Source organism: Callorhinus ursinus, unplaced genomic scaffold (genome assembly GCF_003265705.2).
Source record: "Callorhinus ursinus isolate GAN/ISIS: 27379988/994484 unplaced genomic scaffold, GSC_fseal_2.0 scaffold31, whole genome shotgun sequence".
NCBI classification, from domain to species: domain Eukaryota; kingdom Metazoa; phylum Chordata; class Mammalia; order Carnivora; family Otariidae; genus Callorhinus; species Callorhinus ursinus.
This window is the reverse complement of record NW_027397093.1, coordinates 17,970,416-17,996,445: the sequence shown is the minus strand read 5'-3', so window position 1 is coordinate 17,996,445 and position 26,030 is coordinate 17,970,416. Positions and strand designations below refer to the sequence as shown.

Below are 26,030 nucleotides of genomic sequence, written 5' to 3'. Positions count from 1 at the left end.
TAATTTGTTTCCCCTCCCCTCCATAGGTCTGTCTAAACAATGTATCTCATAGAAATATCTCATAGAAATTCAATGATTCTCTGAACCAAAGCCAAAATGTTTCTGTGTTGCTGATGGACAAGCCATGGGTAAACAAGTAGATTAGATAAATGGGCAGGGAGATGTGTTCTGATTATTGTTTACTAAAAACAAACATGCAAACAAAAACAGATCTACAATATATGAACATTAAATATTCCAAAGAAAAATATTTTAAGGGTAGGGACTTTCTACTTCCTCTGTGCAAGAGTATATATGAGATGCTTAAAACAAACTGCTTGATAAACTTTGCAAGAATAAGAAGAGGTGGAGATGACTCATGTTGCTGTTTAACTAGTTTTTATTATTGCAAAAGTATAAACATCAGGATGGAAAATGAAGTCCTAGGGAGGGCAATAAGGATACTGAAAACAAACCATAGCAACTACCTCACTGACATTGAAGACCACAGATGTCTCCAGAGACAAACTTCTAACAAACCCACATCATCCTGTACACATATATCACTTCTTGAGGTTCTGTTGGTCCTCTTAACCTGGGACAGGATTCATGACTATTTTTATCTATGGAATGGGGAAGAAATAGCATTCCGGTCACTTTGGAGCTTAAGCATTAAGAAGTTCTGGCAGCTTCCATCTCTCCTTTCCTGGAGCCCTGAACTATCATGCAAGAAATCCAGGCTACCCTGTGGGAGAAAGAAGTTGCATGAAGGGGTCCTAGGAGTTTAGACACCATATGGAGAGCGGGAAGAAGAAGAAGCACTGAGGCCTCAAATACCCAGCCCTGAACCCGCACACAGTTACCATTTACCTGCCAGTACATGGGATACCACAAGTCAAGAGTACGAATATGGCCCTGCTGACTCCCAACCAACCCATGGAATCACGAAACATAATAAAATGGTTGCTGTTGTTTGTAGTCCTTTGTTAAACAAAAATACTTAATCAAAGCAATGAATATGTTGACCTATAGAAACCATAGAGAATTTTCATACTTCTGGAACACAGCAGTTTTTTTACAAGCTGGAAATATCCCTTTACTATAAAGAAAAGTATTAGTAATCCCCCATGTTCTTTCTATATCTCACTGATGTTACTGAGGGGAAAACACGTGTAGAATTACAGGATAAAATACAAGATGCCTGGTCAAAAATTTTTTTTAATTTTTTATTGTTATGTTAATCACCATACATTACATCATTAGTTTTTGATGTAGTGTTCCATGATTCATTGTTTGTGCATAACACCCAGTGCTCCACGAAGAATGTGCCCTCTTTAATACCCATCACCAGGCTAACCCATCCCCCCACCCCTCCCCTCAGAACCCTCAGTTTGTTTTTCAGAGTCCATCGTCTCTCATGGTTCATCTCCCCCTCCGACTTACTCCACTTCATTCTTCCCCTCCTGCTATCTTCTTTTTTTTATTAACATATATGGCATTATTTGTTCCAGAAGTACAGATCTGTGATTCAACAGTCTTGCACAATTCACAGCGCTCACCATAGCACATACCCTCCCCAATGTCTGTCACCCAGCCACCCCATCCCTCCCACCGGCCACCACTCCAGCAACCCTCAGTTTGTTTCCTGAGATTAAGAATTCCTCATATCAATGGATTTTGGGGCAGAGCAAGAAGGCAGAGGAGTAGGAGACCTGGATTTCCTCTGGTCTCAGGAATTCAGCTGAATAGGGATCAAACCATTCTGAACACCTACGAACTCAACAGAAGATTGAAGAAGAGAGTAGCAACAACTCTGAACAGAAAAGCGACCACTTTCTGGAAGGTAGGACGTGCGGAGAAGTGAATCCGAGGCGATATTTGGGAGGATAGATGGCAGGGGAGGGGGCCTCCGTCGGCCCCTTCTGGCAAGTGATAGAGCAGTGGAGCACAAAATCAGAACTTTTAGAAGTCGGCTCCACTGAGGGACGTCGCTCCAGTGGCTAAGCTGGGGGTGAAACCCTCACGGGACAGTGTGGTCTCAGGACCCTTGGGGTCACAGAAAGACCGGGGGAGCCTGAGTGTGGCAGAGCTCCCAGGTATCAGAGTGGGGAAGCCGGCTGGAGAGATGGAGCCAAGGCGCAGGCTCTCAGCTCGGGGTGGCCATAAACTGTGATCCGCGGCCCAGTTGGGCCATTGCTCCTCCAGCAGGGACCCAACAAGTGGCAGAGCTGGGGAGACTCCCCTTCCACTCCCTGGAGGAGGAGCATGGGAGAGCACCGCAGGGACATGCTGGGATTGGAGACTCCACACGGGGTCGGGTGCCAGAGATAGAAACACTTGGTCACAGGCCAGGTGAGCACGGAGTGCGGCCAGAGACAGGGGGGATGGGAGTGACTGCTTTTCTCTGGGGGCGCACTGAGAAGCAGTGACCCGAGTTCTCAGTTCCTCCGGCTGGAGATTGGGAGGCCACCATTTTCACTCTGGTCCTCCAAAGATGTACCGAGAGCTTGCAGGGAACAAAACTCCTGAGAGCCAACCCAAGCAGATTGCTTAGCCCGGACAGACAAGGGCAGGGCAATTCCGCCTCCGGCAAAGACATTTGGGAGCCACGACAACAGGCCCCTCCCCCAGAAGATCAGCATGAACAGCCAGCAAGCCAAGACCAAGTTTACCAATCAAGGAGAACGGAAGAACTCCAGCGGAGGGGAATACTGCACATCGAATTCATGGCTTTTTTACCATGATTCATTAGTTTTTCAAAGTTAATTTTTTTAACTTTTTTTTTAATTTTTCTTTTTCACTTTTTCAACCAACATCTTATCAATCCCTTTTTTTAAAAAACATTTTTTACTTTTCATTTTTAGAGACATATTTTATCCCTTCATAGTAGTTACCCTGATTTTTGGCATATATATATATAAGTTGTTTTCTCTTTAAAATTTTGAGATACAGTTTCTTCTAACAGATCAAAATATACCCTAAATCACTAGTGTATGGCTTTGTTCTAGTCTCCTGCCTGATCACATTCTCTCCCTTTTTTTTTCTTTTCATTTTTTTAATACTCTTTCTTTTTTCAAACAACTTATTATCTTATCACTTCCTCTTATAAAATCTTTTATAATTTTCATCTTTACAATCATCTTCCATCCCTTCATTGTATCAACCCTTAATTTGTACATATATAAGTCTTTCTTCCTTTAAAATGTTAGGAGGCACTTTCTTCTAACAAACCAAAATATGCCCAAAATCTACTCTGTGGCACTTATCTATGCACTAGCCTGATCATATTTTATCATAGTCTGATTTTTTTGCTTTGTTCTGTTTTTGTTTGTTTTTATCTTTTTCTTTTTCTTTTTTTTTTTTCCTCTTTCTTTTTTCTTTCTTTCCCTTTCTTTTCCCCTGGTTTCCAGTATTTTCTGATTTCTATAGACTGTATTTGCTGGGGACGTTGTTAACCTGTTAGCATTTTGTTCTCTCATTCATCTAATCTCCTCTGGACAAAATGACAAGATGAAAAAAAACACCTCAGCAAAAAGAACAAGAGGTAGTTCCCTTTGCCAGGGATCTACTCAATAGGGACATTAGTACGATGTCAGACCTAGAGTTCAGAATCATGACTTTAAAGATACTAGCTGGGCTTGAAAAAAGCATGGAAGTTATTAGAGAACCTTTCTGGAGAAATAAAAGAACGAAAATCTAACCAAGTCGAAATCAAAAAGACTATTAATGAGGTGCAATCAAAAATGGGGGCACAAACTGCTAGGATAAATGAGGCAGAAGAGAGAATTAGCGATATAGAAGACCAAATGATGGAAAATGAAGAGGCTGAGAAAAAGTGAGATAAACAACTACAGGATCACGAGGGAAGAATTCGAGAGATAAGTGATATGATAAGAGGAAACAACATTAGAATAATCGGGATCCCAGAAGAAGAAGAAAGAGAAAGAGGGGCAGAAGGTATACTGGAGCAAATTAGAGCAGAGAACTTCCCTAATGTGGGGAGGGAAACAGGCATCAAAATCCAGGAGGCACAGAGAATCCCTCTCAAAATCAAGAAAAATAGGTCAACACCCCGACATCTAATAATAAAACTTATGAGTCTCAGAGACAAAGGGAAAATCATGAAAGCAGCTCAGGAGAAGAGATATGTAACCTACAAATGTAGAAACATTACAATGGCAACAGACCTATCCACAGAGACTGGGTAGGCCAGAAAGGACTGGCATGATATCTCCAGAGCACTAACGAGCAAAATATGCAGCCAAGAATACTATATCCAGCTAAGCTGTCATTGAAAATAGAAGGAGAGATAAAAAGCTTCCAGGACAAACAAAACCTAAAGGAATTTGCAAACATGAAACCAGCCCTACAAGAAATATTGAAAGGGGTCCTCTAAGCAAAGAGAGAGCCTAAAAGCAGCATAGATCAGAAAGGAACACAGACAACAGACAGTAACAGTCACTTTACAGGCAATAAAATGGCACTAAATTCATATCTTTCAATAGTTACCCTGAATGTAAATGGGCTAAATGCCCCAATCAAAAGACACAGCCTATCAGATTGGATTAAAAAACAAGACCCATCGATATGCTGTCTGCAAGAGACTCATTTTAGACCCAAAACACCACCAGATTGAAAGTGAGGGGGTGGAAAACCATTTACCATGCTAATGGACACCAAAAGAAAGCTGGGGTGGCAATCCTTATATCAGACAAATTAGATTTTAAAACAAAGACTGTAATAAGAGACGAAGAAGGACACTATATCCTACTTAAAGGGTCTATCCAACAAGAAGATCTAACAATTGTAAATATCTATGCCCCTAACATGGGAGCAGCCAATTATATAAGGCAATTAATAACAAAAGCAAAGAAACACATTGACAACAGTACAATGCTATTGGGGGACTTTAACACCCCCCTCACTGAAATGGACAGATCATCTAAGCAAAAGATCAACAAGGAAATTAAGACTTTAAATGACACACTGGACCAAATGGACTTCACAGACATATTCAGAACATTCCATCCCAAAGCAACGGAATACACATTCTTCTCTAGTGCCCATGGAACATTCTCCAGAATTGATCACATCCTAGGTCACAAATCAGGTCTCAACTGGTACCAAAAGATTGGGATTATTCCCTGCAATTTTCAGACCACAATGCTTTGAAACTAGAACTCAATCACAGGAGGAAAGTCGGAAAAAACTCAAAGACATGGAGGCTAAAGAGCATCCTACTAAAGAATGAATGGGTCTACCAGATATTAAAGAAGAATTTAAAAAATTAATGGAAACCAATGACAATGAAAACACAATTGTTCAAAATCTTTGAGATGCAGCAAAGGCAGTCCTGAGAGGAAAGTATATAGCAATACAAGCCTTTCTCAAGAAACAAGAAAGGTCTCAAATACACAACCTAACTCTACACCTAAAGGAGCTGGAGAAAGAACAGCAAATAAAGCCTAAAGCCAGCAGGAGAAGAGAAATCATAAAGATCAGAGCAGAAATCAATGAACTAGAAACCAAAAGAACAGTAGAACAGATCCACGAAACTAGGAGCTGGTTCTTTGAAAGAATTAACAAGATTGATAAACCACTGGCCAGACTTATCAAAAAGAAAACAGAAATGACCCAAATCAACAAAATCATGAATGAAAGAGGAGAGATCACAACCAGCACCAAAGAAATACAAACAATTATAAGAACATATTATGAACAACTCTATGCCAGTATTAGACAACCAGGAAGAAATGGATGCATTCCTAGAGATGTGAAACATCTCACTAGAAATAGAAAACCCGAACAGACCTATAAGCACTACGGAAATTGAAGCAGTCATCAAAAATCTCCTAACAAACAAAAGCCCAGGGCAAGAAGGCTTCCCAGGGGAATTCTACCAAACATTTCAAGAAGAATTAATACCTATTCTCCTGAAACTGTTCCAAAAAATAGAAATGGAAGGAAAACTTCCAAACTCATTTTATGAGGCCACCATTACCTTGGTCCCCAAACCAGACAAAGATCCCATCAAAAAGGAGAATTACAGACCAATATCCTTGATGAACATGGATGCAAAAATTCTCACCAAAATACTAGCCAATAGGATCCAACAGTACATTAAAAGGATTATTCACCATGACCAAGTGGGATTTATCCCTGGGCTGCAAGGTTGGTTCACCTCTGCAAATCAATCAGCGTGATAAAATACATTAACAAAAGAAAGAACAAGAATCATATGATCCTCTCAATAGATGCAGAAAAAGCATTTGACAAAGTACAGCATCCTACTTGATCAAAACTCTTCAGAGTATAGGGATACAGCATACATACCTCAATATCATAAAAGCCATCTATGAAAAACCTACAGCGAATATCATTCTCAATGGGGAAAAGCTGAGAGGTTTCCCCCTAAGGTCAGGAGTGTGGCAGGGATGTCCACTCTCACCACTGCTATTCAACATAGTATTAGAAGTCCTAGCCACAGGAATCAGACAACAAAAAGGAATCAAAGGCATCCAAATCGGCAAAGAGGAAGTCAAACTCTCACTCTTTGCAGATGATATGATACTTTATCTGGAAAACCCAAAGGACTCAACCCCAAAAGTGCTAGAACTCATACAGGAATTCAGTAAAGTGTCAGGATATAAAATCAATGCACAGAATTCAGTGGCATTCCTATACTCCAACAACAAGACAGAAGAGAGAGAAATTAAGGAATCGATCCCATTTACAATTGCACCCAAAACCACAAGATACCTAGGAATAAATCTAACCAAAGAGGCAAAGGATCTGTACTCAGAAAACTGTAAAATACTCATGAAAGAAATTGAGGAAGACACAAAGAAATGGAAAAACGTTCCATGCTCATGGATTGGAAGAACCAACATTGTGAAGATGTCAATGCTACCTAGAGCAATCTACACATTCAATGCAATCCCCATCAAAATGCCATCCACTTTTTTCAAAGAAATGGAACAAATAATCCTAAAATTTGTATGGAACAAGAAGAGACCGCGAATAGCCAGAGGTTAAAAAGAAAAGCAAAGCTGGCGGCATCACAATTCCGGACTTCCAGCTCTATTACAAAGCTGTCATCATCAAGACAGTATGGTACTGGCACAAAAACAGACACATAGATCAATGGAACAGAATCAAGAGCCCAGAAATGGACCCTCAACTCTATGGTCAACTCATCTTCAACAAAGCAGGAAAGAATGTCCAATGGAAAAAAGACAGTCTCTTCAACCAATGGTGTTGAGAAAATTGGACAGCCACATGCAGAAGAATGAAACTGGACCATTTCCTTACACCACACACAAAAATAGACTCCAAATGGTTGAAAGAGCTCAATGTGAGACAGGAGTCCATCAACATCCTAAAGGAGAACACAGGCAGCAACCTCTTGGACCTCAGCCACAGCAACTTCTTCCTAGAAACACTGACAAAGGCAAGGGAAGCAAGGGCAAAAGTAAACTATTGGGATTTCATCAAGATAAAAGCTTTTGCACAGCAAAAGAAACATTCAACAAAACCAAAAGACAACCGACAGAATGGGAGAAAATATTTGCAAATGACATACCAGATAAAGGGCTAGTATCCAAAATCTTTAAAGAACATATCAAACTCAACACCCAAAGGAACAAATGATCCAATCAAGAAATGGGCAGAAGACATGAACAGACATTTTTCTAAAGAAGACATCCAAATGGCCAACAGACACATGAAAAAGTGCTCAACATCGCTCGGCATCAGGGAAATCCAAATCAAAACCTCAATGAGATACCACCTCACACCAGTCAGAATGGCTAAAATTAACAAGTCAGGAAACGACAGATGTTGGCAGGGATGCGGAGAAAAGGGAACCCTCCTACACTGTTGATGGGAATGCAAACTGGTGCAGCCACTCTGGAAAACAGTATGGAGGTTCCTCAAACAGTTGAAAATAGAGCTACCCTATGATCCAGCAATTGCACTACTGTTTTCCCCAAAGATACAAATGTAGGGACCCGAAGGGGTACGTGCACCCCAATGTTTATAGCAGCAATGTCCATAATAGCCAAACTGTGGAAAGAGCCAAGATGTCCATCGACAGATAAATGGATAAAGAAGAAGTGGTATATACACACAATGGAATATTATGCAGCCATCAAAGGCAATGAGATCTTGCCATTTGCAATGACGAGGATGGAACTGGCATGTGTTATGCTGAGCGAAATAAGTCAGTCAGAGAAAGACATGTATCATATGACCTCACTGATATGAGGAATTCTTAATCTCAGGAAACAAACTGAGGGTTGCTGGAGTGGTGAGGGGGTGGGAGGGAGGGGATGGCTGGGTGATAGACATTGGGGAGGGTATGTGCTATGGTGAGTGCTGTGAATTGTGCAAGACTTCTGAATCACAGATTTGTACCTCAGAAACAAATAATGCAATATATGTTAAGAAAAAAAGAAGAAGAAGAAAATAGCAGGAAAGGAAGAATGAAGGGGAGTAAATCGGTGTGGGAGATGAACCATGAGAGACGATGGACTCTGAAAAAGAAACTGAGGGTTCTAGAGGGGAGGGGGTGGGGGGATGGGTTAGCCTGTTGATGGGTAATAAAGAGGCACGTTCTGCGTGGAGCACTGGGTGTTATGCACAAACAATGAATCATGGAACACTACATCAAAAACTAATGATGTAATGTATGGTGATTAACATAACAATAAAAAATTTAAAGAAAAATAAATAAAGAAATAATTTCTAAAAGAAAAAAAAGAAAAGCTTATGGTTGAAAAGCTTTTGTTTCTCTTTTATGACTTAATGGTGACCAAATTGAAGTTGTGCATGAAAAACAACTCTGGTTATTATGTAGTGGAAAATAACGGTAAGCAAAGGTCTTTGAAAATAGCTAAGTCTTCATATTTCTGGGTGGAAAAATTTAACTTGTGGCATAATACTGGACTTCTAAATTATCTAATGAAATCTTTCCTAATCCTATGTTATGGATGACCTAAGGCTACAAAGTAGCTTTAACTTAAAGAGCAACTAATTTTTTAAGCATTCTGAAAATAACTGAAAGAGCAAATTGGTACATTTCTGATTACTAGCTGTTTGCTATAAGCATACGGATGATAAACTAGTTTCTAATGTAACATTTAAATTCACCAAGAAGAATTAAATTCTTCTTCTTCCCGCTCTCCGTGTGGTGTCACTAGGGAGCAGGCACTGATAGGCGTTTCATTTAATCCTCACAGTCCAATTATGTATTATGAATTCCATTTTGTAGGTTCAGAGAGGCTCAAAAAGATTAAATTTGTCCCCGAGATCACACAGCTGATGAGGGCAGAGCCAGCATTTGAGTGTAATTCGGCCTGATACTAAGTCACATGCTCTTTCTTCTACTTTATGTTTGCCACGAAAATGGTTGGGGTATTTAAATATGGAAGGTACATATTTACTCTTGTTTTGTTTTCTAAATTAATTGAAGAAGGATAAAAACAAGAAGGAAATATTCTAGCAGTGGTAAAAAGTTCATTTTGTATGGTGTTTCTGTCTCTATGCCTCTCTCTTCGCTCACCTGTCTGCGAAGGTCTCTTGTCTTCTTACACATGTTGTCTATAGCAATATTCAGGGTATTACTCCTTTCCTTTTTTCCACTCTGCAAAAGAGAAAAAAAAAATGGCATAAGCAATGGTATCAAATTACTTTTTATCACTTAGCAATTTGCTTTCTAAATTTCCTGAAAATAACAGCTTGAAAATTCAAGAATAGGCTTCAAAACTGCTATGATATTGCATATGATTCATGAGCACTTCACTTAAGACTAAGTAGAATGGTGATTAAAGCTCACATTATTTTCTTCATTAAGCTTCTGTAACATTTCTGATATGGGGCTGGGTTGCATTCAGTGTGGCAGTTGGCAGAGCATTCTCTCCAAGAAACTCTGATCTTCATTCTTAACAAGTCGACTCTTTAACCTCAAAGCACGCAATCAGTTTAAAAGCATTAGATGCCCAATTTGTCAACTTCTGTGGGAGTTTCTGAAGTCATTTTCATGGTGTATTGTGTAAGTTATGCAGAGCCATATTGGAGTTTTGCTAAACACCAAATAAAATATGCAGTGCAAATTCATACAATTTGCAAAAGTTGACCACAATTTTAGCTGACAATATTCCAAGAACAAATTGTTTCAAGCAGGAACTGGACGCTGTTTTTGGCTCTTTAAGATAATTTGTGCAACACCTTTTCATTTCTTTAAGCAGAACAGTTCTCTGTTATATCCTTAACCTAAATCTTTAGGCTATTAAGCACACAGAGAGTCACCTTCGTTGGTATTTTCTACATATTACTTTTGTGGGAGACAACTGAATTGAATCTAATCATACTTTTTTCAGTGCTATCTTGTATAAAAAAGATTGAAAAAAATCATTATGTGATTCACCTCTAAGAAAATTGCTACCATTTAAATTAATAAACTGAAAAGGGCTCTTGAGAGGAGACCTTGAAAATCAGGAAGGTAAGTTTAAGCAGCTGATAACTGAGGGAGTTTACAGCACAGACTCCATGAAGAAGGAAATTGAGGTAAAGTATAGACCATTAGGCAGTGTGTCATACACTATGCCCGATGACTACATTCACACATAAATCCATACCTGCAAGTGAAGAGACTTCTTTACAAGAAGTTCAAGACCATCTATATACTCTATCACAACCTCTGTTTAGTTCCATCTTCTGTCACATCTTCCAAGTACTATCCTCCCCAGTAACAATAGTCCTACACATGTCTATCTCTTCCCCCAAGTTCTTATATATAATGTACTCTTGACTTCAGCAAGTGTCTGCAAAACAGCTGCTGCTAAAATCTACCTCTTCCTCAACGGTTTCCACAAAGAGTTCCCCCCACCAACTCTCCTCAAGAGTGAACTCTCACCTTTCCTTGTTCCAAATAGCATTTTGAAAATTTCCCAGTATTTGTTTCTATGCAAGTTCATCACTCCTACGATACTGTTAGAATCTTGATATTGACAAGTATAGCTTTTTTTTTTCTATTCCTGTAAGTAACTTGCAGAAGACTTACTGAATGGTGTTGACTAGTTCAAAAGTGAACAACTTAACTCAGAACAAACATAGTTTTATTAGGAGCCTTCCAAATGCCAGGAAGGTGTCATACTAGATTCTTGAGGAGATTTTAGCATTTACCCATCAAGGCACAACTAAAATCCTCTATTAGCTGAGGTCACTGGTACCCACCTAAACCTCAGTTATACCTAGATTTTCTCATCAGTGGTGTTACTAATATTTCAGATGGAAAAAAATCACCATCATTTGAGACCACCTTATACACTGCAAGATGTTTGGCATCCATGGGCCCCTGTCTACTCAATTCCAGTAATATTGGTCACATGCATTTCTAGATGCCTCCTAGGGGGAAACAATAGAGGACTACTAAGTCTTTTACTACTTTTTCTTTTTGAGGATGAGTGTGCAATGTGTACATGATGGAGACTATATCTAGTGAAAGAACTGGAGATAAGAGGGAGGAAGAAATAGAGATAAATAAAATTCTAGATGTCAGAGTAATAAAAGCAATGGTGGCAATTAACTAGATGAAAGTTGTGGTTACCTAACAGCCCCTACCCAGCATTACCCATGCTAGCAGTAGAAAATTATGAAAAGTTAATGCAGAGCCATGGAAGGCAATGGCATAAGCAGATACGCAATGGGCTATAAGACAGATTCTAATTTTACCTAAAGAACCTAGCCCGTCTTCTCCAGTTTCATGCAGTGTAGCTCTTGGTTGTCTCTTTGAACTTCATGAAAGCAGAGATAGTAAAAGGGGTCAGGAGTGGGACAGAATGAAGAGATACCTCCCCCTCCCTGCCCCTCACACAAGATACCAGAAATAATACAGGAGATTCCTGTTGTGTTGACAATAAAAACTCACTAGCTTCTGTGATGAGATTCATCAGAATAACTAGATGTCAACCTTCTCAGAACAAACGGCAGCGGCATACAAAACTTTAATAAAGGATGACAGGAGGTGACAACCTGATGGGATTAAATAAGGACTATAAAGATGATTTCTTAATTTCTATCCAGAGCTTAGTCTTAGTTTAAAATGTTTCATTGGGTCAAAGACATTTTGTTCTCTAGGTAATAATAAATAGTTCCTATCACTACAGGAAGTATAAAATTTTCCCTTCTTCCTTCCCTCAGCCCCACCTTTCTTCTTTTCACCTCCAGCTTTTTACTGGGTCCTTGCTCTATTTATCCAGATTTATCTCACTCAGTCAAACCATTTTATGCCTCTTTATTCCTTTTGTATGGCATAAAAATAAATAAAGCAAGGAGAAATAGCCCCATCCTGCTTAAAAGCCCTCATTCCTTTTGTTTTCAAAGCCTTAACAAATCATCAAGCAATGAGCTAGGACTGAAGGTGCATTGTGTATGTTGAAGGAAGGGATGGAAAGGGGAGAATATTAAAACATAACCACAGATAACAGTCAGAGCCTGCCTCCATTCTAGGTGCTCAGAAGAGAGGATGCTTCTTAAAGGAAACTTGACAGGAACCACCATTAAGTCAGCACAGCCCTAATGGAAAAGGTACCACTTACGGTGGAATACCAGGTGGGAAAAATGCTGAGAAAACACAGCACAGATCAGCACTGTATAGGGAAAGCAATCACATTCCTCAACAGTAAATAAACTGTCAGGAAAGACTTTATTGAAAAGAACAGTTCTGAATATAGATTTCATTCAATGAAATTTCATAAAAGTACTATTGCACATTATAAATACTATTGCAATGTGATCCAGGCTTATAATCTTAACTATGAGTGCTTCCATCAATTCTGTCTCACCATTGCTCCCATGTCACACCACAGTTAATTGCACTCTCTCTGGTGGTTCCCTTGAAGCTGCCCACACATTTGGAAAAAGTCTCTCTATAAATAAATTTTCTTGAATTATCCTAATCTGAGTGTTCCATCTGTTTTCCGTTGGGACCCTGCTAGGGAAAACTGTCCACACTGTGTTGTCCAACATGATAGCCACGAGTCACATGTGGCTCTTTAAATTTAAATATAAATTAATTAAAAATAACATTAAAAATTCAATTCCTCAATTCCTTAAAGTGAGCAATAGCTGCGTGTGTGTAGTGGTTACTATATTGTATAGCACAGATACAGAATATTTCCCTCATTGCAGAAAGATATATCAGATAGTACTGTTCTAAAACACATCTTAGTTTATTTAAATATATAATGAGTTCCTACTTCTTCACAAGTCACATTTTATTTGAGAATAAAATAGTCAGCAAGAAACAAACAAAAGAAGCCCAACCTTCAAGGTGTTTACTCTAGTAAAGAAATTTATGGTCTAGGGGCACCTGGGTGGCTCAGTCCATTATGTGTCTGCCTTTGGATCAGGTCATGATCTCAGGGTCCTGGGATCAAGCCCCTCCACCATCTCCCTGCTCAGCAGGGAGTCTGCTTCTCCCTCTCCCTTTTCCCTCTGCCCTTCCCCACCCCCACCCCTGCTCGTGATTTCTATCCCCCCAAATAAATAAAATCTTTAAAAAAAAAGCAACTTAAGGTCCAATTATGTTCCTTCTTTGTTCTAAATCCATTCAGCATATTCCCTTTGTTGATGGAATTAATAACAAATTCTTGATCATGGCATTCAAGGCCCCACATGATATACTCCCATAATTACCATCAATTATTAATGAGATACCTTAATGAGCCCTTTATTTTCTATGAAATACAATCACAACTCAGGAACTTTGTCCATGTGAAAAATCTCATTTTGTACTTTTGATCTCCTACTTTTCTGATTATGGACTTCTTTCAAGACTCAACTAAATCACTGAATTTTACATGAAGCTTTGTTTTGAGCGTCTCAGCTGAAATTAATTATTCACTTCCACAATACTTTTTTATACTGTTTATACTTCTTTTACAACACTTTGTTCAATAAATAATCCAATCTATTCAATACATCTTTATTATCTACTAAATACCAGGCACCATACTAAGGACTGATGATACATTAGACCTAATGCCTGCCTTTGAGACATACACATCGCATGTTAGAAACAGACATAAACACAGTATTTAACAGAGGTATCCAGGGTAACCCATGGATCAGTGGAAGCCAGCACTCCCATTAAGGATGAGGGAAAGATCCTTGAGAAGGTAACAGTTGAATTGAAAGACATGTAGGAGTTAGCCAGGCGAAGATGAAAGAGAAGACCACTCTAAGGGGACAGAGATAGATTGCACAAAGGCAAAAGTCTTTAAAGAGTATTTGGTAACTAGTATAAAAAGTGTGAGGGGAAGCCAAATCCTGGAGGTTGTTGCCACATTAAGAAATGAGGCTGATCCTATAGACCACTGGGTATCACAGAAGTTAAGCCAGTGAGTAACACAGAATGACCACTATTCAAATACATCAATCTGGCTGGAGTCTGCACAATGTATTTAAGGGTATTAAGAACAGAGACAGGCAGAGGAGTTAGACAGTTGCAGCGAGAGTTTACAGAAAGACAAAAGGTGTTAAAATTAATACACTGGCAGTCAGGATGAAGAAAATCAACAGATTTAAGGACTCTGACTGAGTATACTGGAGAGGATGATGACTGGCAGATGCTTGGGGCGGGTAAAGAAAAAAGGACGACGGAGGCTGGTGTGCATCCAACAGGGATGACTGGTTAGATAATGGTGTTAAACTGGTCATTTTAAAGGGAAAACCAGGTCAATACAAGGATGATGATATCAATTTTGGAATTGCTGAAGGGCTTGTGAAGAGCTCACTCATTAGTATTTGCCCTATGGTTAACTGCTTACCTGCAAGCATCTCTCTCAGTACACTGTATGATCCTTGAGGGAGAGAAATTTTATACACAATTTGTCCCTCATGGCATCTATTACAGTGCTTTGCACATAGTAGAAGCTCAAAAGTTATTTGTTGAATAAATAGAGAAAAGAAAGACTGGATAAAGGTAATATCTGGCAAATTCCATAACATCTCTGGGCCTTACTTTCCACACCCATAAAATGAAGATTTGCCCTGAATTGTTCCTTTATTCCTTTCTAACTTTAAAATTCTATGGAAGGGCCATGTTCTCTAAAAAGAATTATAGAATAATATATTACTTTTATTGTACAAGTTTTTGCATAAACAACTGTTAAAAATGTGCTGGGAACATATGCATAATATAAATCTGTAATGGTACAAATAAAAGGAGACATTTGAACTAGGAAGGTCATGACATTGACTTCAAAAAAACTATGAAGCTTCAAATACTAAGGGATAAGGTTTAAAGCAAATGAAAATTTATCTAATTCACAATCAAATGAAAATGTTATCAGTGCAGAGAGGAGCCCCTTATGGAATTTAAACATCAAGAAAAAATGTTTTTGTTGTTGTTTTGCTATTTATTTTTTATTTTTTAAATGTGTGTCATCATATTCAACCTTTTAAAATGACACATTTCCCTTTAAAAGGGAAATCCTCATTTCATGGTAAAAATGAAATACGATGCCCTTAAATTAGTTCTCCTCTGCAGAAATAGTTTTAAAAATATTTTATACTTAACACTTTGCAGAAGCACAGATTCTAGTCCACATTTTTCAGGCATGAAAAACATACAAACAGACAAGCATAAAAAAAAATGAAATCTATTCTAAAATGCTGCTGTACTGAATGGAATGTCAGGAAAACATCCTGACAGGGTATACTAAAAAATATTTCTGAAACAAAGTCTGTGCTATAAAAATAAAACTAAAACAAACAAAAATTAACTTTGAGACTTGAAATGAGGTTTTTTAAAATAACTTTATCAAAGAAATAGGTTAAAGATTCCAAGTGTCTTGAACTTCTGTATTGTTGAGGAAGTAAGATGTTGCCCCAGGAAAATGCCTGCGGGGTGAGACTGAGAGTGAGAGGGAATCCAAATTGTCAAATATCTACCACAGCAAAGTACTTTACTTTGTTTTTTTTTAAAGATTTTACTTATTTATTTGACAAAGAGAGACACAGCAAGAGAGTGGGAGAGGGAGAAGCAGGCTTTCCACTGAGTAGAGAGCCCGATGCGGGGCTCAATCCCAGGACCCTGGGATCACGAACCAAACTGAAGGCAGCCGCCTAAGGACTGAGCCACCCAGGCGCCCCAAAGTACTTTACATTTATTGTCTCAAATGCCATTCGCAATAATTGTTCACACATTTGCATATGAAGACACTAAGGTTCAGTAAATTTAAATATCTTACCCCAGGAGGAAATGCAGTAAGTGGTAGGATCAAATTGAGCTGAGTCTAATCTGAGGCTTTATCCACCATACTGTAACGACTTGAATGAGCTGGAAGTTAAACCCAAATTAATATTTTATGTAAATTATATAAATTTATTCTTGAAAATAATGAGCAGAATAACATAGAAGTTTGTGGAGATGGTTAAAACGGTGTTTGAATCTGTGCTCTATCATTTGACAGCTATGTGTCCTTAGCCAAATTACTTAACCTTTCCAATTCTTAGTTTCCTTACCTATAAAAATGGAGATAATAGAGCAATTATATTATAGGGTTATTATAAAGAATTAAAGATGAAGGATATGCAAGTTCTGGCAAATAAGAAGCGCTCAAGAAATGTTAGCAGTTATTATTTATACTCTGCCTCATCTTTTAAATTGTCAAGTCTTCTCTCTGTAATCTTAGTGTCTACCAGTGTTCAGCACTCAGCTGATGGCTGCAGATAAAATAAATAAATGGAAAAGTGGCTACTACACTTTATTGATAGTAAATAATGTTCAGTTTTATTAATAAAACTAGTATTTATATTTTAACAAAAGTAATTAATGTTCAACCTATTAGCTGTTAGGTATTCTATTCAATCGGTGTTTTTATTCACAGATTATTGTGTTACTCTCTAAGAGGGTACAACATAAACTTGGTATGAGGATGAAATCTAATCTGTGGATCAGAAACCAGGAGATCTGAAATAAACTCCTTGGGTGACCCTAACTAAACTGAATCACCTCTCTTGGCCTTAGTTTCTGCAGCTGTAAACTGAGGCCATTGCACTCGATGATCTCCAGAGTCTCCCGCCCCCAGCTCTAAGAGCATGATGTGCTAGAGTTCTCTGTGGATGTACAGTCTAGTATGCGTCTAGTCAAGTACTGAGAACACGACATTTCCTCCAGTCGCATGTGTCCTCAAACCAGAGATGCTTATGTCAGACTGCAGGATTTCAACGGACACACACCAAACATGAAAGAAATATTTGTGGGTTTGCACTACAATAAAATTCAAATTGTTTTACTAGGGATGCTACTAACCAATCTTAAATCTCAGGGATGGATATAAACCATAGGCTTCTCTTTTAAAGCTCTTGCCATGGAAAATCAGTCATACGTATGTCCAAGTGCAGATGCAAAGATCCATCCCCGCAACCAATACGTAACTTTGCAAGAGACTGAAGAGTCAGGAGAAACCTCAGACTTTATTTCCTGCTGGTTCTGGCTTTATCCACCTCAAGCTATTTACTTTTGGGATAACATGCCTCGATCCCTGCCTCCAATTTCCCCTCTCTTCCTGCTAGAGTTTCTTGTCCTTCATTCAAGCCCAGCAAACACTGGAATCGACACTGTTCTTAAATAGGGAGAAAGTGAAAAGACGGAGTTTATTAATTTCAGTGATTCAGCGTTAAACTAAACTCGCTGTGACCCCTATTCTAATGGGCTACAGATCTTCCCAGCTCCTAGGTCAGTGACTAGTCCTATAAATCATGCTATGATTATTGTTAAATGAAGGGAATATATTCAAAATTGAAGGTTTTACTTAGGTTCAGGGCAAGATCCAAAATACTGTGTACATTAATGGTTTCTAAATACTCATCTCAGGACTCATGAGGTAAAAATGCAATACAGATAATTGAGTTATTTAAACATAAGAGCTGTCTTTTAATATGAGAGTATTTCTATTTTTTATGTTAAAGTTTTTGTTATTTCTTTTATAAAATGATGGCTTTATTTAATGGTACAATATTATTTTATTTTTATAACATCTTTGACAGAACAAAGTAATAGAAAACCTGTCAGTTTCACAGGTTTTTTTCTGTGTGTGTGTGTGTGTGTGTGTGAGTGTGTGCATTCTTTGTTGTTTCTGTTTGCATAAAACATAGCTTTGGGGATTAATGGTTTAAAACAAAGAAATAAGAAGTCTTCCTAATCACAGTCAAAATTGACTATATCAGTCAATTATGGTATTGGCATATAAACAGATTAAAATAATATATGTGCTTGGGCTGCTTGGGTAACTCAGTGAGTTAAACGTCTGCCTTCCGCTCAGGGCCCTGATCTCAGGGTTCTGGGATATGCTCCCTGCTCAGCAGGGAGCCTGCTTCTCCCTCTCCCTCTGCCCCTCTCCCCCCCACTCACTGTCTCTCTCTCTCTCTCTCTCACTCTCTCTCAAATAAAAAGAAAATCTTTATAAAAAATAAATAATATCTGTGCTTTTGAAACTGTACTTATTTTCTCAGCTTGTTCAGAACATTTTACATCAATAGCATTGCATTTAAAATAACATTTGTGTTAAATTGTCATTAAAAGTAGTGTAATAGTAGAATCAGATAGTCTTCAAATCTTAGTTCCAAGACTAATTAACAAAGTGACCACATGCCAGTTATGAAAGGTGGGCTTCAGCTTCCTCATCTATAGGATGAAGATGGCTATGCCCACTTTAGGAATTGTGTGAATTAAATAAAATAAATAAATAATAATTAAATTATTATTTATTTAATTAAATAAATTAAATAATTAAATAAAATAAATGTACAAAAAGCATGCAAGGCAGTCACTGCCTTATAACTGACATTTAATACATTTTCTTTATTATTAGCAATAAAAATACTTGTATGTAAGATTGCTGGGGGTCTAGAGCAGAAATTATTTTATTCAGTGCTAAATTTCCAGCAGTGTTTGGCCATAATAGAAGTTCAGTATTTTTTTATTTGAATAATTGTTTAAAAAATGATTGAACTGATAAGTGAATGAATGAACATACAAAACATGATATTGATCTATTTAAGGAGGATTTACTATGGTTATCAGAAAAATTCTAGGGATCATGTTACATAGTACTGAGTCCTTGAAAATAGTATAGATTTCAGAACAGTCAATGTAGACAAACTATAGATAGCTAGGCCCAAGTTCACAAGTCCTCTAATTTCAGTTAATGGTTAAGTTGTGCATCATGTCTTTACTGACATTTCATTTTCCAAAATCCCTTTACTGAGTCATTGTCAGAGGTTGTTAACATATTTCAGAAAGAGATCTAGCTCCTTCTAGAAATCTTTTTAATTTTGTGATGCTTGACCCAGCAGCCAGCTTCAGGAGCCTGCCTACCAATAAAGAAAACAGCCATGAATACTAATATAAGAATATCTGTGAGAAAGCAGAATATGGTATTTTATGCTGTCAATTACACCTTGACTTCTCATGGCAAAGATCTTTTTTTATCATATTAGAAGCCACTACCAGAGTCTAACAAGTAATGACATGGCATTATTACACATAGTCCAAACAAATTATTTTCCATCTTTTAAAAGGAACCACTGTTCTCTAGCAATTTTTCTGTCTCTACAATGCTTTGGGAGGTAGACTATTAGAACAACACTGATCTCATTAAAATTTTTCTTGTCATTTCTCTACTTTCTTAAGTATAATTCTTATTCTTTTTTTATTTCCTGAGTCGGGTTTTCACAGTTTAATTATACCCCCTATGTCAAATTTCAGCCAACAGTGAGCTTTATAAGGTTTATTACAGAACATCTAACAAAGTTTTTCTATGGCCCATACATATGAAATATAGACCAGATAGATTTCCACTGTTCTGATTATGGTTTTCACTTTCACTATTAACTGCCTTGCAGACAGGTTTTTTTTCAACACTATAAAATAAAAATACAACAGATTTATTCTTAATGTTTTAAAATAAACACTTTCTATCATTGTTATCTTCAGTTAGCACTTTCAAGATTCATAATTCAAAGAGTCTCAGATTCTGTGGCATGGAGAAAAGTTAAATACAGATAGGTTACACTTTAACAACAGGGGATGGATGCTAAGAGAAATACAGTCAGAGAAAGACAAACACCATGTTATTTCACTCATATGTGAAATCTAAGAAACAAAACAGATGAACATAGGGGAAAGAAAAGAAAAGAGAGGGAGGCAAAGCATAAAATAGACTCATAATTATAGAGAACAAACTGAGGGTGGCTGGAGTGGAGTTTGGTGGGGGGCTGGGGTAACTGGGCATTAAGGAGGGCACTTGTGATGAGCACTGGTTGTTATATGTAAGTGATGAATCACTAAATTCTACTCCTGAAACTAATATTACACTATATGTTAACTAACCATAACTTAAATAAAAACTTAAAACATTAAAAAAAAAGAGATAGGTTGCACCTTAAAGAAACTTGGCATATGAAAAAAATTTCCTTCAAAATACATTAGCAGGTAAAAATTTTCTTAAAAATTAAAATTTATTTGCAAATAAAGCAAGTTTTCTTAGCCTATTTAAAATATTTTTTGTTATAAAACTTGATTTGTGCATACATCTTTAACAGAAAAAAATATCGTAAACAGGATCTAACTTACAAGAAGTCAAAATAAATCTTGATCTGTATGGTGTAACTTGAGAAGAACCAATGACTCCTACTTGAAAATATTACCTTCCTCCCCATACTCCCACTTCCAGACCCTATCCAATATATGAAATTTTCCATTTCTCTTTTTATTTAAAATATTTAGCTTTAATTAAAGCACCAAGATGCACATAAGGGACGTTCACACTGATGTGCCAGACCAAGATAATGATTTTCAAAAGAAATAATTAAAAGCTAAGTTATATGACTCTGAAACCTCAAATCTATAACGAAGATACAAAGGCCGAAATGTGTGGAGACTGGGTAAGATTTTATGGAAAGAATTTATATGAACAAAGCTAATCTAGGATCCCCATCCTCCTTCCTACATCCTTGATAAGAGGATGTTAAAAGACACTTCAGTGGGACCATTTAGAAAGTACGTTAACGAGTCCCTAGCAACTGAGATTCAATGGGCAAGTGTAAACTCTATCTGGAGAAATCTACCTGTAGAGAAGTGGCTGGCTAGTTGCTGGTGAATAAATAGAAGAGGTGACTGAATTCCAATGTCTGAACATTCGTCATGTTCCAGATATAAGCCTCATGCAAAAGATAACTGGTCTGGGGTCATGGATTTTGCCCAAGATCATTGCCTAGATTAGTGAATAAAGAGGAGTTACAAAAACTTCTAGATTTTGAGGATAAGCTATCAGCTGTGGGAGAAGCTACCACTCATATATCAAGGGAATTTCAGGTAAAGTCTGGACCTCCAAGGAACTCATGAAAACGCCTGTGCCTGGTTTTTCCATTTGCCCCTCCAGATCCACTCACCACCCCGTGTCACCATACTACCCTCTGTTCCTACAGTCCAGATTTCATACAAATGCTCCCTTGTTCCCTGCTCTTAAGTGGTTTGGACATTTAGAGGCGTAAGACAGTGGGAGGAGGGTAAGGTCAAGGTATTTGTTCTCCTATTGCTACCGTGAGGGGTTGCTATTAAGTTGACTAAGTTCCTCTTTTGAAGACCACAGCTCTTGTCAGGCAGCCTTCTTCATAAAGCAGACACCCTCTCAGGGTTCAGGACCACTCCCTCACTTGTTCCTTCAGGCCTGGATATGGGTGGGCTCCCGGCAGTTGCTATGCTCCATCCCTTGTTGATTCCCCAAACCTTGTCCACACCTATGTATATAAGCCTTTTAATACATATTCCTCAATTTACCAACTTGGTATGCCATGTTTTCTCTTGCTGGGACCCTAACTGACACAGCAAGTCTAGGGGAAAAGTCAGCTTTCAATACCCAGAGAGCCAGCAATAACTTTCCTATTCCCCTTTCCTCTCCTATTTCCCCTTGCATCATGCCAGAAAAGGGAGAAAAAAATAAAAAGCCAATAACTTCTCTTTCCCAGTTACTGATTTCCTACCTGCAATTGGCCCAAATTGTGGGAAATTTGGGCCCAATTTAAATCAAGATACACGAGTTTTGACAACTACATTTTAACTACTAATTAGAAGAAAAGAAGTGACACAAAAGACCTAAGATACCAGAACAAATTTGAGATTTCTTGATTTTTCATCCAGCGTTAGGGGAAGAACTTACCCCACTGTACAAAATTAAAGGGATAGTGGGACTACACCAAATTTAAAAGTTTTTACACAGCAAAGGAAACGATCAACAAAATGAAAAGGCAACCTACTGAATGGGAGAAAATATTTGCAAATGATATATCCAATAAGGAGTTGATACCCAAAATATATAAAGAACTTACACAACTCAAATATCACAAATAATCAAAACTAAAAATGAGCAGAGGACCTGAATAGATTTTTTTTCCAGAGAAGACACATAAATGTCAAACAGGCATATAAAAAGATGCTCAACATCACTAATCATCAGGGAGGTGCAAATCAAAATCACAATAAGATATCACTTCACACGAGTCAGAATGGCTAGAACCAAAAAGACAAGAAATAACGAGTGTTGGCAAGGATGTGTAGAAAAAAGAAACCCTCATGCATTGTTGGTGGGAATGTAAATTGGCATAGACACTGTGGAAAACAGTATGGAGGGTTGTCAAAAAATTAAAAATAGAAATACCATATGAGGGCACCTGGGTGGCTCAGTCATTAAGCATCTGCCTTCAGCTCAGGTCATGATCCAGGGTCCTCGGATCGAGTCCCACATGAGGCTCCCTGCTCAGTGGGAAACCTGCTTCTCCCTCTCCCACCCCCTCTGCTTGTGTTACTGCTCTCTCTGTGTCTTTCTCTATCAAATAGATAAATAAAATCTTTAAAAAAAAAAAAAAGAAATACCATATGATCCAGTAATTCCACCATTGGATATTTGCCCAAAGAAAATGAAAACACTGGAGGGGGGGGAGCAAGATGGCGGAGGAGTAGGAGACCTGGATTCTGTCTGGTCTCAGGAATTCAGCTGAATAGGGATCAAACCGTTCTGAACACCTACAAACTAAACAGGAGATCGAAGATAAAAATAGTAACAACACTCTGAACAGAAAAGCGACCACTTTCTGGAAGGTAGGACGTCTGGAGAAGTGAATCCGAGGCGATATTCGGGAGGATAGACGGCGGGGGAGGGGGCCTCCGTCGGCCTCTTCTGGCAAGTGATAGAGCCACGGAGCACAAAATCAGAACTTTTAGAAGGCGGCTCCGCTGAGGGACATCGCTCCAGTGGCTAAGCAGCGAGGTGGAACCCTCACGGGACAGTGTGGTCTCAGAACCCTCAGGGTCACAGAAAGACCAGGGGTGCCTGAGTGCGGCAGAGCTCCCAGGTATCGGAGTGGGGAAGCCAGTTGCAGAGACAGAGCCGAGGCGCGGGCTCTCAGCTCGGGGTTGCCATAAACTGTGATCCGCGGCCCAGTTGGGCCACTGCTCCTCCAGCAGGGACCCAACAAGCGGCAGATCCAGGGAGACTCCCCTTCCTCCCCTGGGAGGAGTGGTGCAGGAGCGCACCGCAGGGAACCGAAGGGTTTGGAGACTCCACACGGGGTCGGGTGCCAGAGATACAAACGCTCGGTCACAGGCCGGGTGAGCACAGAGTATGGCCGGAGACCGGGGAGTCAGGAGTGACTGCTTTTCTCTGGGGGCACACTGAGGAGCCGGGCTCTGAGTTCTCAGCTCCTCCGGGTGGAGATTGGGAGGCCACCATTTTCACTCTGGTCCTCCAAAGATGTACCGAGAGCTTGCAGGGAACAAAAGCTCCTGAGAGCAAACCGAAGCAGATTGCTTAGCCCAGACACACAAGGGCAGGGCAATTCAGCCTCCGGCAAAGACATTTGCGAACCATGACAACAGGCCCCTCCCCCGGAAGATCAGCATGAACAGCCAGCAAGCCAAGACCAAGTTTACCGATCAAGAAGAATGGGAGAACTCCAGTGCTAGGGGAATACTGCACATAGAATTCATGGCTTTTTTACAATAATTCATTAGTTTTACAAAGTTAATTTTTTTAACTGTTTTTTTTGAGTCTTTCTTTTTCCCTCTTTCAACCAACATCTTATCAATTCCTTTTTTAAAAAAATATTTTTTATTTTTCATTTTTAGAGTCATATTTTTACCCCTTCATAGTAGTTACTCTTATTTTTGGTGTATATATATATAAGTTGTTCTCTCTTTAAAATTTTGAGATACAGTTTCTTCTAACAGATCAAAATATCCATCCCTTCATTGTATCAACCCTTATTTTGTACATATATAAGTCTTTCGTCCTTTGAAATTTTAGCAGGCACTTACTTCTAACAGACCAAATTACTCCCAAAATCTAGTGTGTGGCACTGATCTATGCACTAGCCTGATCATATTTGATCATATTCTGTTTTTTTTGTTTTGCTTTGTTCTGTTTTTGTTTGTTTTTATCTTTTTCTTTTTCCTTTTTTTTTTTTTTTCTCTTCTTTCTTTCCCTTTCTTTTCCCCTGGTTTCAGGTCTTTTCTGATTTGTATAGAGTATATTTGCTGGAGACTTTGTTAACCTGTTAGCATTCTGTTCTCTCATTCATCTGTTCTACTCTGGACAAAATGACCAGACGAAAAAATCACCTCACCAAAAAGAACAAAAGCTAGTACCATCTGCCAGGGACCTACTCAATACGGACATTAGTGGGATGTCGGACCCAGAGTTCAGAATCATGACTTTAAATATACTAGCTGGGCTTGAAAAAAGCGTGGAAGTTATTAGAGAAACCCTTTCTGAAGAAATAAAAGAACGAAAATCTAACCAAGTCGAAATCAAAAAGGCTATTAATGAGGTGCAATCAAAAATGGGGGCACTAACTGCTAGGATAAATGAGGCAGAAAAGAGAATCAGTGATATAGAAGAACAAATGGTGGAAAATAAAGAGGCTGAGAAAAAGAGAGATAAACAATTACAGGATCACGAAGGCAGAATTCAAGAGATAAGCGATAAGATAAGACGAAACAACATTAAAATAATTGGGATCCCAGAAGAAGAAGAAAGAGAGAGAGGGGCAGAAGGTATATTGGAGCAAATTAGAGCAGAGACTTCCCTAATGTGGGAAGGAAACAGGTATCAAAATCCAGGAGGCACAGAGAACCCCTCTCATAACCAATAAATATAGGTCAACAACCCGACATCTAATAATAAAACTTACGAGTCTCAGAGACAAAGAGAAAATCCTGAAAGCAGCTCAGGAGAAGAGATATGTAACCTATAATGGTAGAAACATTAGATTGGCAACAGACCTATCCACAGAAACCTGGCAGGCCAGAAAGGACTGGCATGCTATCTTCAGAGCACTAAAGGAGAAAAATATGCAGCCAAGAATACTATATCCAGCTAGGCTGTCATTGAAAATAGAAGGAGAGATAAAAAGCTTCCAGGACAAACAAAAACTAAAGGAATTTGCAAACACGAAACCAGCCCTCCAAGAAATATTGAAAGGGATCCTCTAAGCAAAGAGAGAGCCTAAAAGCAGCATAGATCAGAAAGGAACACAGACAATATACAGTAACAGTCACTTTACAGGCAATAAAATGGCACTAAATTCATATCTTTCAATAGTTACCCTGAATGTAAATGGGCTAAATGCCCCAATCAAAAGACACAGCCTATCAGATAGGATTAAAAAACAAGACCCATCCATCTGCTGTCTGCAAGAGACTCATTTTAGACCCTAAGACACCCCCAAATTAAAAGTGAGGGGCTGGAAAACCATTTACCATGCTAATGGACACCAAAAGGAAGCTGGGGTGGCAATCCTTATATCAGACAAATTAGATTTTAAAACAAAGACTGTAATAAGAGATGAGGAAGGACACTATATCCTACTTAAAGGGTCTATCCAACAAGAAGATCTAACAATTGTAAATATCTATGCCCCTAACATGGGAGCAGCCAATTATATAAGGCAATTAATAACAAAAGCAAAGAAACACATTGACAACA

General features: G+C 38.6%; 1 protein-coding gene across 3 annotated transcripts in view; it reads right to left on the bottom strand.

Annotated features, from left to right (window-relative positions):
* Positions 1 to 26,030, bottom strand: part of CTNNA3 (catenin alpha 3) — a 2,007,818-nt gene that overhangs the window by 908,442 nt on the left and 1,073,346 nt on the right. For all 3 annotated transcript variants that reach the window (XM_073878933.1, XM_073878931.1, XM_073878932.1), the window contains one exon: positions 9,542 to 9,622. In XM_073878933.1, the coding sequence (XP_073735034.1) occupies positions 9,542 to 9,622 (81 nt within the window). The remainder of the gene's footprint in view (positions 1 to 9,541; positions 9,623 to 26,030) is intronic.